This window comes from Leucopleurus acutus (assembly GCF_964270905.1).
Source record: "Leucopleurus acutus genome assembly, chromosome: 2".
Taxonomy (NCBI): Eukaryota; Metazoa; Chordata; class Mammalia; order Artiodactyla; family Delphinidae; genus Leucopleurus; species Leucopleurus acutus.
In genome coordinates, this window is record NC_139143.1 from 164,755,909 (window position 1) to 164,768,086 (window position 12,178).

The 12,178-nt window shown below is 38.9% G+C and overlaps 1 protein-coding gene across 4 annotated transcripts in view; it reads right to left on the reverse strand.

Annotated features, from left to right (window-relative positions):
* Positions 1-1,551: 1,551 nt before the first annotated feature.
* LOC309958664 (protein argonaute-3) overlaps positions 1,552-12,178 on the reverse strand; it is a 128,049-nt gene continuing 117,422 nt past the window's right edge. For all 4 annotated transcript variants that reach the window (XM_082834748.1, XM_082834747.1, XM_082834749.1 and 1 more), the window contains 2 exons: positions 2,658-2,857; positions 1,552-2,083 (listed from right to left, as the gene is read on the reverse strand). In XM_082834748.1, the coding sequence (XP_082690874.1) occupies positions 1,975-2,083; positions 2,658-2,857 (309 nt within the window). In that variant the 3' untranslated portion in view covers positions 1,552-1,974. The remainder of the gene's footprint in view (positions 2,084-2,657; positions 2,858-12,178) is intronic.

Below are 12,178 nucleotides of genomic sequence, written 5' to 3' on the forward strand. Positions count from 1 at the left end.
AAAGTGAAGTCAATAAAACAAAAGTTTTGCAAAACTTTTTTCAACATTTCAGTGATTTAACTAATTTCAAATGCTCAAAGTCCTAACTTCCTTTGTCACCATCACCCTAATTTTAAAAGGAAAGTTACACTGGTGATGAATTAGCAAAAAAAGTTTTTAAAATATCATTTTATATTTTCCTGACTCATGTTAGTAAGTGAAAATGGGCACCTTACCAGTATGATTCTTCAATAAACATGATCTATTTTCAAAGAATTTAAATATCTTCTAAATCTAAAGCTAGTTGCTGTCATTACTTAAATCAAAGTTCTTCAACTTTATTTCTAATATTCAAGGTCAACACTCATTTAGGAAATTTAACTTCCTTCATTTTCATTATGATTTTTATAAGACATGCTTTAAACTTGAAAATTACAAAACTTTCCTTCTGAAATTAAGGCTATATACTTTGCCCTTTTAAAATTATGGAGGTGCCTGTTTCTCCCACTATCTGTGGTAAAGATGTCAAACAGACACAGCTTTCTTTTAAAACTGCTTATTGCACTAAAAGAGAGCAAAAACAAGTTGTCAGTTCTTAAAATAAACATGATTATATTTCTATAAAAGATGTTGCCAATATGATTCTATAATTATTAAAGCACTATTCTAATAAATATAAAAGAAAAGGAAGCTATACTTCAAAACACATACATATATGTTTATATATATACAACACACATATATATAAAAATATATATATATGAAAATCACATTAAGGTATGAGAGGCAGCAAATAAACTAGTAAAAAAAAACCAAAAAAACCCTCCACAATCCCTTCTCTCCACCCAATTTCAGAGGCCTCAACCCTACACAGTTCCAATCATTTAAAATATTTACCCTTTGTAAAAGTTTTAAGGGATTTCCATGTATAACACATAGAAACAGAAGACTTTAGAATACATATCGCTTATATATAGAGTTACAACTTCTGACAAAGTTGTGTTTTTTTTTTTTATATATTTATAGCAGCTTTAACAAACTCACTAGAGAAAAAGAATAGTTTAGGTTGCTACTGCTTATGTACACATTGCACAAATGGCAAATGTAAGTTGAGAGCAGGAGGGGGCAGACATTCACTCTCACAAAAACATATTTTTTATATATATATGTGTGTATATATATATATAGTTTCTTAAGAAAGCAATACCAAGAGTTGAGGACTCAGAATTATGTATGAGACAAGACAGGAGTAGGGCGTGCAAAATAAAAACCTAGTTTGCCATGCTTCATATTCAAATGAACCAGATACATGAACATCTGAATGTTACTGGTAGCATCAGGGAAAAACAAATGTAGGTGATGAAGGCAAGGGCGGTAGAGAGAGAAATCATAGTGGTGGTGGGAGGATAATAAAAGGGAAAGAAAGTTCCCCAATGGAATGAACTATAAAATATATACAGAGATACATATATATCTATTATCAGTGTAGATACAGATATATATGCATATGCAGTATGCATGTATATAAGTAAAATATACAGATAACTTTTACAAGAATACATGAATGCACATTTTTTGCACACATAATTGTGAACAATCACTTTGATTATTCATATAGGTGTGTTTTTTAAAAAAACATCATTTACTTTTTCTTTACTTTTTTTTTTTGCAAAGAGTTGTGCTGCCAAGCAACTTGAGGTAAAGGCATTAAAAGGGTTAGACTACAAGAAAGTGAAAACTAAATGATCGCGATACTTCCTACAGGAGACCGCACAAAAAAGCAGTTGGCTGGTTTCATATTGCATAATGGTGCTGTGTTCCTTGATGAAGTAAACAATCTTCCTTGTATCAACATAAAGATCATACCCTGGCCCCCACACAGTGTTGGTTTCTGTTTGGCTGGAGGCATCCCCACTCAGCTGACTCCACTGGAAACATAAGTTGTATGTTGATTCATCTTCCAGTTCTTCCTCTCAGAGAATATTCTTAGACTTTTTAAGCAAAGTACATTGTGCGTAAGGTATCTTGGTGAATCTGTACAGCCTTGGCAAGAGCTTGTGGATCTCGTCCATTGCTCTGTCCTGAAACGTGACTTCCTTCAGCACTGTAAGAAAAGTGGCAGTGAACACAAAACCAAACCCTATTCTGATGTAAAAATTCTGAAAAATATTATTTGTAGAAAATTTTTTAAAAATTAAAAAACAAATAAGAGGCCGGTATAATGAACTCCTACATGTCCATCATCCAGTTTCAATAATTATTAACTCAAGGCCAATTCTGTTTTACATCTCTCACCTCTCCAGGACTATTTAGAAGTAAATCCAAGACATCCTATAATTCTGTCTGTATATATCACTTTTATTACCAATAATCTCTCCCTTGAATTAATCTGGTAAAGCAACAAAATCACTACATTACACTATTACTAATAAGCCCAGACTGCACATTTTAATAGGAACCCTCATCTTGGGCAGTCAGTTCTATCATAGCTTTTCATTTGGATCACTGACTCTTCTAACAGCCTGTGGAACTTTAATTCTAAATGGCAGTACTTTATGGCAAAGACAGAGGCACCTACTTACATGTAAACACTTAAAGAAATTTCCCACGAAAATCCTAACACACAGAGCATACTTGGATTTGGGTGAGAATCTGTACTTGTTATGCTTTTATATTACCTGTCATGTTCTTTGTCCACAAGATGATATCTGGCTCTAAATGCTACCAGGTGAGCATAATACGCTGGTGCAGGTATAGAAACAGATCGTGTGCAGCGCACGTAAGTGTGGCAGAGCTGGTAAGTTAGCAGTTGAAGTTCATCTGCAGTAAAGCAGTTATCATCCCATAAAACATGATAGTGTGAAGGACGGCTGGTACCCTATAGAAGGCAACAGAATATTCTGCTGATTTCTAAACTTTTAAATAAATATTCACCACAGACTAAGTTAAGTGAAAAAACAAGCTTTGTACATTAGCAAAATATATCCTAATTTAATAATCAATAAAAAAACATTTAGTTGATTTTGGGTATATATCCCAAAGAAGTAAAAACAGGGACTCGAACAGATATTTGCACACCTAGGTTCAAAGCAGCATTATTCACAATAGCCAGAAGGTGGACACAATCCAAGTATCCACTGATGGATGAATGTATAATAAAAGGTGGTGTGTGTATATATATATATAACGGAATACTATTCAGTCTTAAAAAGGAAGAAGAAAAAAAAAAAAAGAAAAAAAAAAAAAAGGAAGAAAAATCTGCCACATACTACAACATGGATGAACCTTGATGATGTTCTGCTAAGTGAAATAAACCAGTCACAAAAGGACAAATATTGTACAATTCGCTTACATGAGCTACCTGAAGTAGTCGAGTTCATAGAGACAGAAAGTAGAATGGTGATCACCATGGGTTGCGGGGATGTGGGAATGGGGAGTTAGTGTTTAATGAGTACAGAGTATCAGGGAAGATGAAAAAGTTCCATAGATAGAAGGTGGTATGACTGCAGAATAATGTGAATTACTTAACGTCACAGAACTGTATATTTAAAAATGGTTAAAATGGTACATTGTATGTTATGTGTTTTTTACCATAATAAAAAAACAAGAACATTAGTTGAGCTCCTATGTATTAGTCACTATGCTAGGAACTGTGAATTCAAAGAAAAACAAAGTCAAAACAATGGAAACATAATTCAGTAGAGGAGTAGAGGAAATAGAACATCTGTAATTATAAAACAACTAATAAATGGCTATAGTACTACTGGTACTTATATGTACCAGTATTGGTATTTGGTATTCTCTTATATGAGAATACCAAAGGAAGTAATTGTGAGGGTGAGCCCTGGGGGTTCTTCACCAAGAGGGGAATGAGTGAGATTTGGCCATTATGGGATGGGTAGGGTGAGGAGACACTGGAGAGAATGAACAGCCTTAACAAAAGCACGGGGGCATAAAGTTTCATGGCACATTTGGGGAATAGCTAATAGACTAGGATGAACAGAATATGGGATGGGGCATGAGGGGAAAAAGATGAAATTGAAATGAACATTTGGAATCAGACTGAATGACATGCTTAGGAATTTGAACTTTCACTTGTAGGCAGCAGGGAAAGCACTGCACAGCTTTTTTTTTAACAGGAGAGGTTTTGGGTGTGATAAGATTGGGGGTTTTATAAAAGTAACATCAGCAGTAATATGGAGGATGGGTTAGAAACAGAATCATGATGAAGCAGAAAATAGAAAATCTGAACAGACCTATTACTAGTGATTGAATCAGTAATCAAAAGCCTCCCAAAAAATAAAAGTCCAGGACCAGACAGCTTTACTGGTGAATTTTACCAAACATTCAAAGAAGAATTAATACCAATCCTTCTCAAACTTCCAAAAAATAGAAGAGGAGGGAACTCTTCCAAACTCATTTTACAAGGCTAGCATTACCTTGATACCAAAACCAGACAAGGATGCCTCAAGAAAAGAATTACAGGCCGATATCCCTAATGAACATAGATGCAAAAATCCTCGACAAAATATTAGCAAACCAACTTCAACAATACATTAAAAGGATCATAAACCATGATTAAGGGGGATTTATTCTAGGATGTAAGGATGGGTCAACATGTGCAAATCAATCAATGTGATACACCACATTAACAAAATGAAGGATAAAAATCATATGATCATCTCAATAGAGGCAGAAAAAGCATTTGAGTATTTATAATAAAGACTGTGAACAATACAGGTACAGAGGGAACGTACTTCAACATAATAAAGGCCACATATGACAAGCCCACAGCTAACATCATACTCAATCATACTCTAAGATCAGGAACAAAGACAAAGATGCCCACTCTCACCACTTTTATTTAACATAGTTATTGAAAGTCCTAGCCAGTGAAATTAGCCAAGAAAAAGAAATAAAATATTATACAGATCTTCGTTGACTTACGATGGGGTTATGTTCCAATAAACCCATTTTAAGTTGAAGATATCCTAAGTCAAAATGCATTTAATATACCTAACCTACCGAACCTCATAGCTTAGCCTAGCCTAACTCAAACGTGTTCAGAACACTTATGTTAGCCAATAGTTGGGCAAAATCATCGAACACAAAGCTTATTTTACAATAAAGTGTTAAATACCTCATGTAATTTATTGAATACTGTACTGAAAGTGAAAAACAGAATGGCTATATGGGTGCAGAATGGTTGTAAGTGTATCAGTTTTTTACCCTGTGATCATGTGACTGCTTGGCAGCTGTGGCTTGCTGCTGCTGCCCAGCATCATGAGAGTGTTGTACTGTGTAACACTGGCTGGGGAAAAGACCAAAATTCAAAATCTGAAGTACAGTTTCTACTGAATGCATATCACTTTTGCACCACTACAAAGTCAAAAAATAGTCAAACTATCATATGTTGGGGACTGTATATTATAAAGCTATACTAATTAAACAGTATGGTCAAAACAGGCACATAGATAGATCAGTGGATCAGAATAGAGCCCAGAAATAAACCATGCATATATGATCAATTAATTTATGACAAAGGAGGCAAGAACTTACAATGGGGAGAGGACAGTCTCTTCAATAAATGGGGTTGGGAAAACTGGACAGCCACATGCAAAGAATGAAAATGGAGCGCTATCTTACACCATACACTATACACTAAAATTAACTCAAAATGGTTTAAAGACTTAAATGTAAGACCTGAAACCATAAAACTCCTGGAAGAAAACATAGGCAATAAGCTCCTTGACATAGGTCTTGGTGATGATTTTTTCTGATCTGACACCAAAAGCAAAAGCAACAAAACCAAAAATAAACAAGTAGGACTACACCAAATTAAAAAGCTTCTGCACAGCAAAGGAAGCCATCAGGAAAACAAAAAGGCAACCTACTAAATGGGAGAAAATATTTGCAAATCATGTATCTGATAAGGGGTTAATATCCAAAATATATAAAGAACTCATAAAATTCATAGCAAAAGAAAAAAATCCAGTTGAAAAACGGGCAGATCTGAATAGACATTTTTCCAAAGAAGACATACAGATGGTCAACAGGCACATGAAAAAAAGGTTAACATCATTACTCATCAGGGAAATGCAAATCAAAATCACAACGTGATATCACCTCATACTTGTTGGAATGGCTATTATCCGAAAGATTAGAAATGACAAGTGTTAGTGATGACAGAAAAGGGAACTTTTTTTTTTGGGGGGTGGGGCACATGGTGGGGCATGCGAGATCTTAGTTCCAGGGATTGAATTTGTGCCCCCTGCGTGGAAACGTGGAAGTCCTAACCACTGGACTGCCAGGGAATTCCCTGGGAACTTTTTTAAAAAAAAATTTATTGTATTGAAGTATAGTTGATTTACAATGTCGTGTTAGTTTTTGGTATACAGCAAAGTGATTCAGTTATACATATATATACATTCTTTTTAATATTATTTTCCATTATGGTTTATCACAGGATACTAAATATAGTTCCCTGTGCTATACAGTAGGGCCTTGTTGTTTATCCATTCTATATATAATAGTTTGCATCTACTAGTCCCAAACTCCCCATCCATCACCCCTGCCACCCTCAGCAACCACAAGTCTGTTTTCTATGTCTGTGAGTCTGTTCCTGTTTTGTAGATAAGTTCATTTGTGTCATATTTTTGATTCCGCATTAAGTGATACCATATGGTATTTGTCTTTCTCTTTCTGACTTACTTGACTTAGTAGGATAATCTCTAGGTCCATCCATGTTGCTGCAAATAACATTATTTCATTCTTTTTTATGGCTGAGTAGTATTCCATTGTAATATATACCACATCTTCTTTATCCATTCATCTGTTGATGGACATTTAGGTTGTATCCATGTCCTGGCTATTGTAAATAGTGCTGCAATGAACACTTGAGTGCATGTATCTTCTTTTTTTAAAAAAAATATTTATTGGGCTTCCCTGGTGGCGCAGTGGTTGAGAGTCTGCCTGCCGATGCAGGGGACACGGGTTCGTGCCCTGGTCCTGGAAGATCCCACATGCCACAGAGCAGCTAGGCCCGTGAGCCATGGCCGCTGAGCCTGGGTGTCCAGAGCCTGTGCTCCGCAACGGGAGAGACCACAGCAGTGAGAGGCCCGTGTACTGCAAAAATAAATTTAAAAAAAAATTATTTATTTAATTTATTTATTTTCTCTATTTTTTTGGCTGTGTCGGGTCTTAGTTGAAGCATGCGGGATCTCTTGTTGCAGCGCGCGGGTTTTCTCTCTCTAGTTGTGGCACACGGGCTTCTCTCTAGTTGTGGTATGCTGGTTTTTCTTTCTCTAGTTGTGGCGCACAGGCTCCAGAGTGCATGGGCTCTGTAGTTTGTGGCATGCAGGCTCTCTCATTGAGGTGTGAGAGCTCAATAGTTGTGGCGCACAGGTTTAGTTGCCCTGCGGCATGTGGGATCTTAGTTCCCCGACCAGGGATCGAACCCATGTCCCCTGCATTGGAAAGCAGATTCTTTACCACTGTACCACCAGGGAAGTCCCTCATGTACCTTTTTTTTTTACTAAATTCCCTCACTTCCTTTCCTTCTTTTTGAAAAATTTATCTATCTACCTATCTATCTATTTGTCTGTCTGTCTGTCTATCTTTGGCTGCTTTGGGTCTTTGTTGCTGTGTGTGGGCTTTCTTTAGTTGCGGTGAGCAGGGGCTACTCTTTGTTGCGGTGCACGTGCTTCTCGTGGTGGCTTCTCTTGCTGTGGAGCACGGGCTCTAGGCACGCGGGCTGCAGTAGTTGTGGCTCACAGGCTCTAGAGCACAGGCTCAGTAGTTGTGGCACACGGGCCTAGTTGCTCCGCGGCATGTGGGGTCTTCCCAGACCAGGGCTCGAATCCGTGTTCCCTGCATTGGCACGTGGATTCTTAACCACTGCGCCACCAGGGAAGCCCCCCACATGTATCTTTTGTATTTATAGTTTTCTCTGGGTACATGCCCAAGAGTGGGACTGCAGGATCATATGGCAACTCTATTTTCATTATTATTTTTTTAAATTAATTAATTAATTAACTAATTAATTAATTATGGCTGCATTGGGTCTTCATTGCTGCATGCAGGCTTTCTCTAGATGCGGTGAGCAGGGCTACTCTTCGTTGCTGTGTGAGGGCTTCTCATTGCGGTGGTATCTCTTGCTGTGGAGCATGGGCTCTAGGCGTGCAGGCTTCAGTAGTTGTGGCACGTGGGCTCAGTAGTTGTGACTCGCAGGCTCTAGAATGCAGGCTTGGTAGTTGTGGTGCATGGGCTTAGTTGCTCCGTGGAATGTGGGATCTCCCGGACCAGGGCTAGAACCCATGTCCCCTGCATTGGCAGGCAGATTCTTAACCACTGCGCCACCAGGGAAGTCTTGGCAACTCTATTTTTAGTTTTTTGAGGAACCTCCATACTGTTTTCCATAGTGGCTGCACCAGTTTACTTTCCCACCAACAATGCATAAGAGTTCTCTTTTGAACCCTCCTACACCGTTGGTGAGAATGTAAATTGGTGCAGCCACTATGGAAAACAGTACGGAGGTGCCTCAAAAAATTAAAAACAGAAATACCATATGATCTACCAGTTCCACTTATGGGTATTTATCTGAAGAAAACAAAAACACTAATTCAAAAAGTATGCACCACTATGTTCATTGCAGCAATATTTGCAATAGCTAAGACATGGAAACAACCTAAGTGTCCATCGATGGATAAATAAAGAAATTATGATATATATATATATGGACATTATGCTAAGTAAAATAAGTCAGACAGAGAAAGACAAATGCCATATATCTGGAATCAAAATGAATGAATAAAAAATAATTTAAAAAGCATGGTCAAAGATACAGAGAACAGATTGGTGGTTGCCAGAGGCAGGGGTGGGAGAAATGGGTGAACTGTTTTTTGTTTTTACTTTAAATAAACACCACCACCACCACCACCCCCATGGGAAAAAAAAAAAAAAGAAAACAGGAAGAGACTAAAAGCAAGGGGAGCAATTAGGAGGCTGGTGCACTAGTGCTGGTATGAGATGATGAATGTATGAAGTATGAAAATGGCAGTGGTAAAGGAGAAAAGAGACAGGTTAGCTCGTACGTTAGCAAATATTTATCATTTTTCAGACATTGTGCAAGATTTTGGGGATAAAGTTCAAATTACTACCAAATCCTACCTCCTCCCAGGGAAGTCCGGATCTTACCTGTTTTAATTAATCTAATGAGAACAGACTAAATGAGGGCACCCAGGATAGGAAAGTAATAATGAGAACTTGAACTAAGCAGGGGAGGTGAGGATAAGGATAAGAGATAGGGGCTTCCCTGGTGGCACAGTGGTTAAGAATCCACTTGCCAATGCAGGGGGCATGGGTTCGAGCCCTGGTCCGGGAAGATCCCACATGCCACGAAGCAACTAAGCCTGTGCGCCACAACTACTGAGGCTACGCACTACAGCCCGTGAGCCACAACTATTGAGCCCGCGCACCTAGAGCCCACGCTGCACAAGAGAAGCCATGACAATGAGAAGCCCGTGCACTGCAACAAAGAGTAGCCCCCGCTCGCCACAAGTAGAGAAAGCCCACGCACCGCAACGAAGACCCAATGCAGACAAAAAAGAAAAAAAAGAATAAGAGATAGGTCTTAGACTAAGAAGATAGATTCTGTAGAGTTCAGGGATCCCATTAGATAAGGGTGGCAGGTGAGAGGGTACAATCAAAAATAACTTCAAGATCTGGAAATCAGGAGAAAAGTTGTATCTGTAAAAAGAGATTTCAAAGTCATAAATATTACTTGAACTTAAATTTTTTTTCTTTTTGGCTGTGCTGCACAGCCTGCAGGATCTTAGTTCCCTGACCAGGGACTGAACCCAGGCCCACGGCAGTAAAAGAGCTGAGTCCTAACCACTGGACCGCCAGGGAATTCCCTGAACTTAAAATTTCAAAAGGTGGGTGGGGGCTTCTCTGGTGGCGCAGTGGTTGAGAGTCTGCCTGCCGATGCAGGGGACACGGGTTCGTGCCCTGGTCCGGGAGGATCCCACGTGCTGCAGAGCGGCTGGGCCCGTGAGCCATGGCCGCTGAGCCTGCCAGTGCGTCCGGAGTCTGTGCTCCGCAACGGGAGAGACCACAACAGTGAGAGGCCCACGTACCGCAAAAAAAAAAAAAAAAAAAAAGTGGGTAGAAGAAGAACGAAACCTAGAAAAAACCTAAGGGTAAGATGACAGGTAGGATAAAATGTGTAGTGGAAGCCAAATGGTAGACAGTTTTGATGAGTGCATGATTATAACAGCGTCAGAAGTTACAGAGATCAAGGAGGAATAACGGTGGGGCAGAAGGCAGTTTGCTATAAGTTGAAGAGGAAATAAGTGTAGTCTTTTTTGTTCTTAATGTAAACCTTTTATAGAAGTAAATATATATAGAGAAAAATTCATGTACCATACATGTAGACTGATGAATTTTTCACAAAGAGAATATACCCATGAAACCAGCACCCAAATCAAGAAACTAAACGTTAACTGCAACCACAAAGCCCCTTTGTGCCCTCTCAGGGTCACTACCCTACCTGCCACCCTGCTCCCTGTAACCTGACTTTTAACATCATAGATTAGTTTTGCTTGTTTTTGAAGTTTATAATGTATGTACCCTTTGGGTCTAGCTTCTTTGATTTGACATTGTGAAATTCATACATACTGTTGTATCATTCTTACTGTTGTATAAATCACATTTGTATAGTTATTTATCCAATCTACTGATCATGGGCATTTGAACTGTTTGTATTGATAGTTTTTGTATTGACCATTATGACCAGTGCTACTATGAATATTAACATACTATCTTTTGGTGAACATAGATATGCATTTCTGTTGGCTATTTTGGAGTGGAAATCCTGGTCATAGAGCATACGTATATTTAAGTTTAGTAGATAATGCCAGCCAATTTTAAAAAATGTTCACATTAATTTACACACCTACCAGGAGAGTATAAGAGTTCCAGTTGCTCTATATCCTTAATACTGTTTGTCTTTTAAAATTTTAGCCATTTTGGTGAGTGTGTTTAGGCTATCCTTTTAACAACAGTTTGGTGACAAATGGTAGAAAGACAGTACCTTAAAGGAGAACAGCAGGAGCAAGGAACTGTATTTTAGGACAGGGATAACTATAAGCTAAGGGAATGGAATCAGAAGCTTAAAGGAGACTGAAGATATACGAAAGAGGGTAACTGGTGAACTAATGCCAACTTAAGGCAGGCAAGAGCGAATGAGAACAGTTCTACAGGTTGACCCTTTTTCCTGTGGGAAAGGAGGGAAGAAAGTAGGCATGACTGACAATGTAATTTCCTAGTGAGAAAAAAGGAAGGGGTCATGTGCTGAGTGTTGGGGCAAAAGACCAAGTTAGGAACCCAAAGAAAATGGTAGAGAGAGCTAATTAAACTGGAGTCAAAGAAATGTTAAATCACAGAGAAGGACATCTTCGAAGTTTGGGAGATTCATATTAGGAAGTTATAATTTAGGACGCTGCCCACTCCTCAACAGGTACATTTATGTCTTCAGAAGAATATCCTTTGGTAGGTCAGAGGGGTCACATGCTCCACCCGGTTAATGTGTTTGTAACAGTATGGTAAGTAGGATTTTTTTTCCCTGCTGTCCTAGAATTTCAACTAAGGTCCAAAGCAGGGGACTAAAGGTGCCAAGCATCTTACAGTCTAAAGAGCTACCAACCTTTGGAGTCAGCTACCCTCCCTCAAGGGCTCACCGAGAGGAGACAGTTCAGGACAGGTCTTACCATCAAATCCCGGGCTCTGGCCTCTTCTCACCTTACCCCTATCCTCTCAATATAGGAAGAGACTGAGAGTTTTGTGAAAATACAGAATTTCAGTTGTGAGGAAAGGCACTCTCTCTCCGCTAAAGACATGTAAGGGGCACTCCAAGAGAATGAGTTGTAAAGATGAGAGCCTGTTAGAAAGGGAGAGACTATCCCATCTCATTCCCCAACTGGATTATTCCTGAGTTCAGAGTCTACAGGCCCACTCTCCCAACTCCATACAGCTAGAGCGATGAGAGCTCTTGGAAGCAGTTCTGGGAGCCTAAAAAAATGAAGTTGAGTAGAGAAGGAGGGGCCATGGAGCCATGCAATGCGATATCTAACCTAAAGAAGGGGCTGGGGTCTATACCACAGATGGGGCTAAAGAAGGACACTGCTGCCCTTTGAGGGTT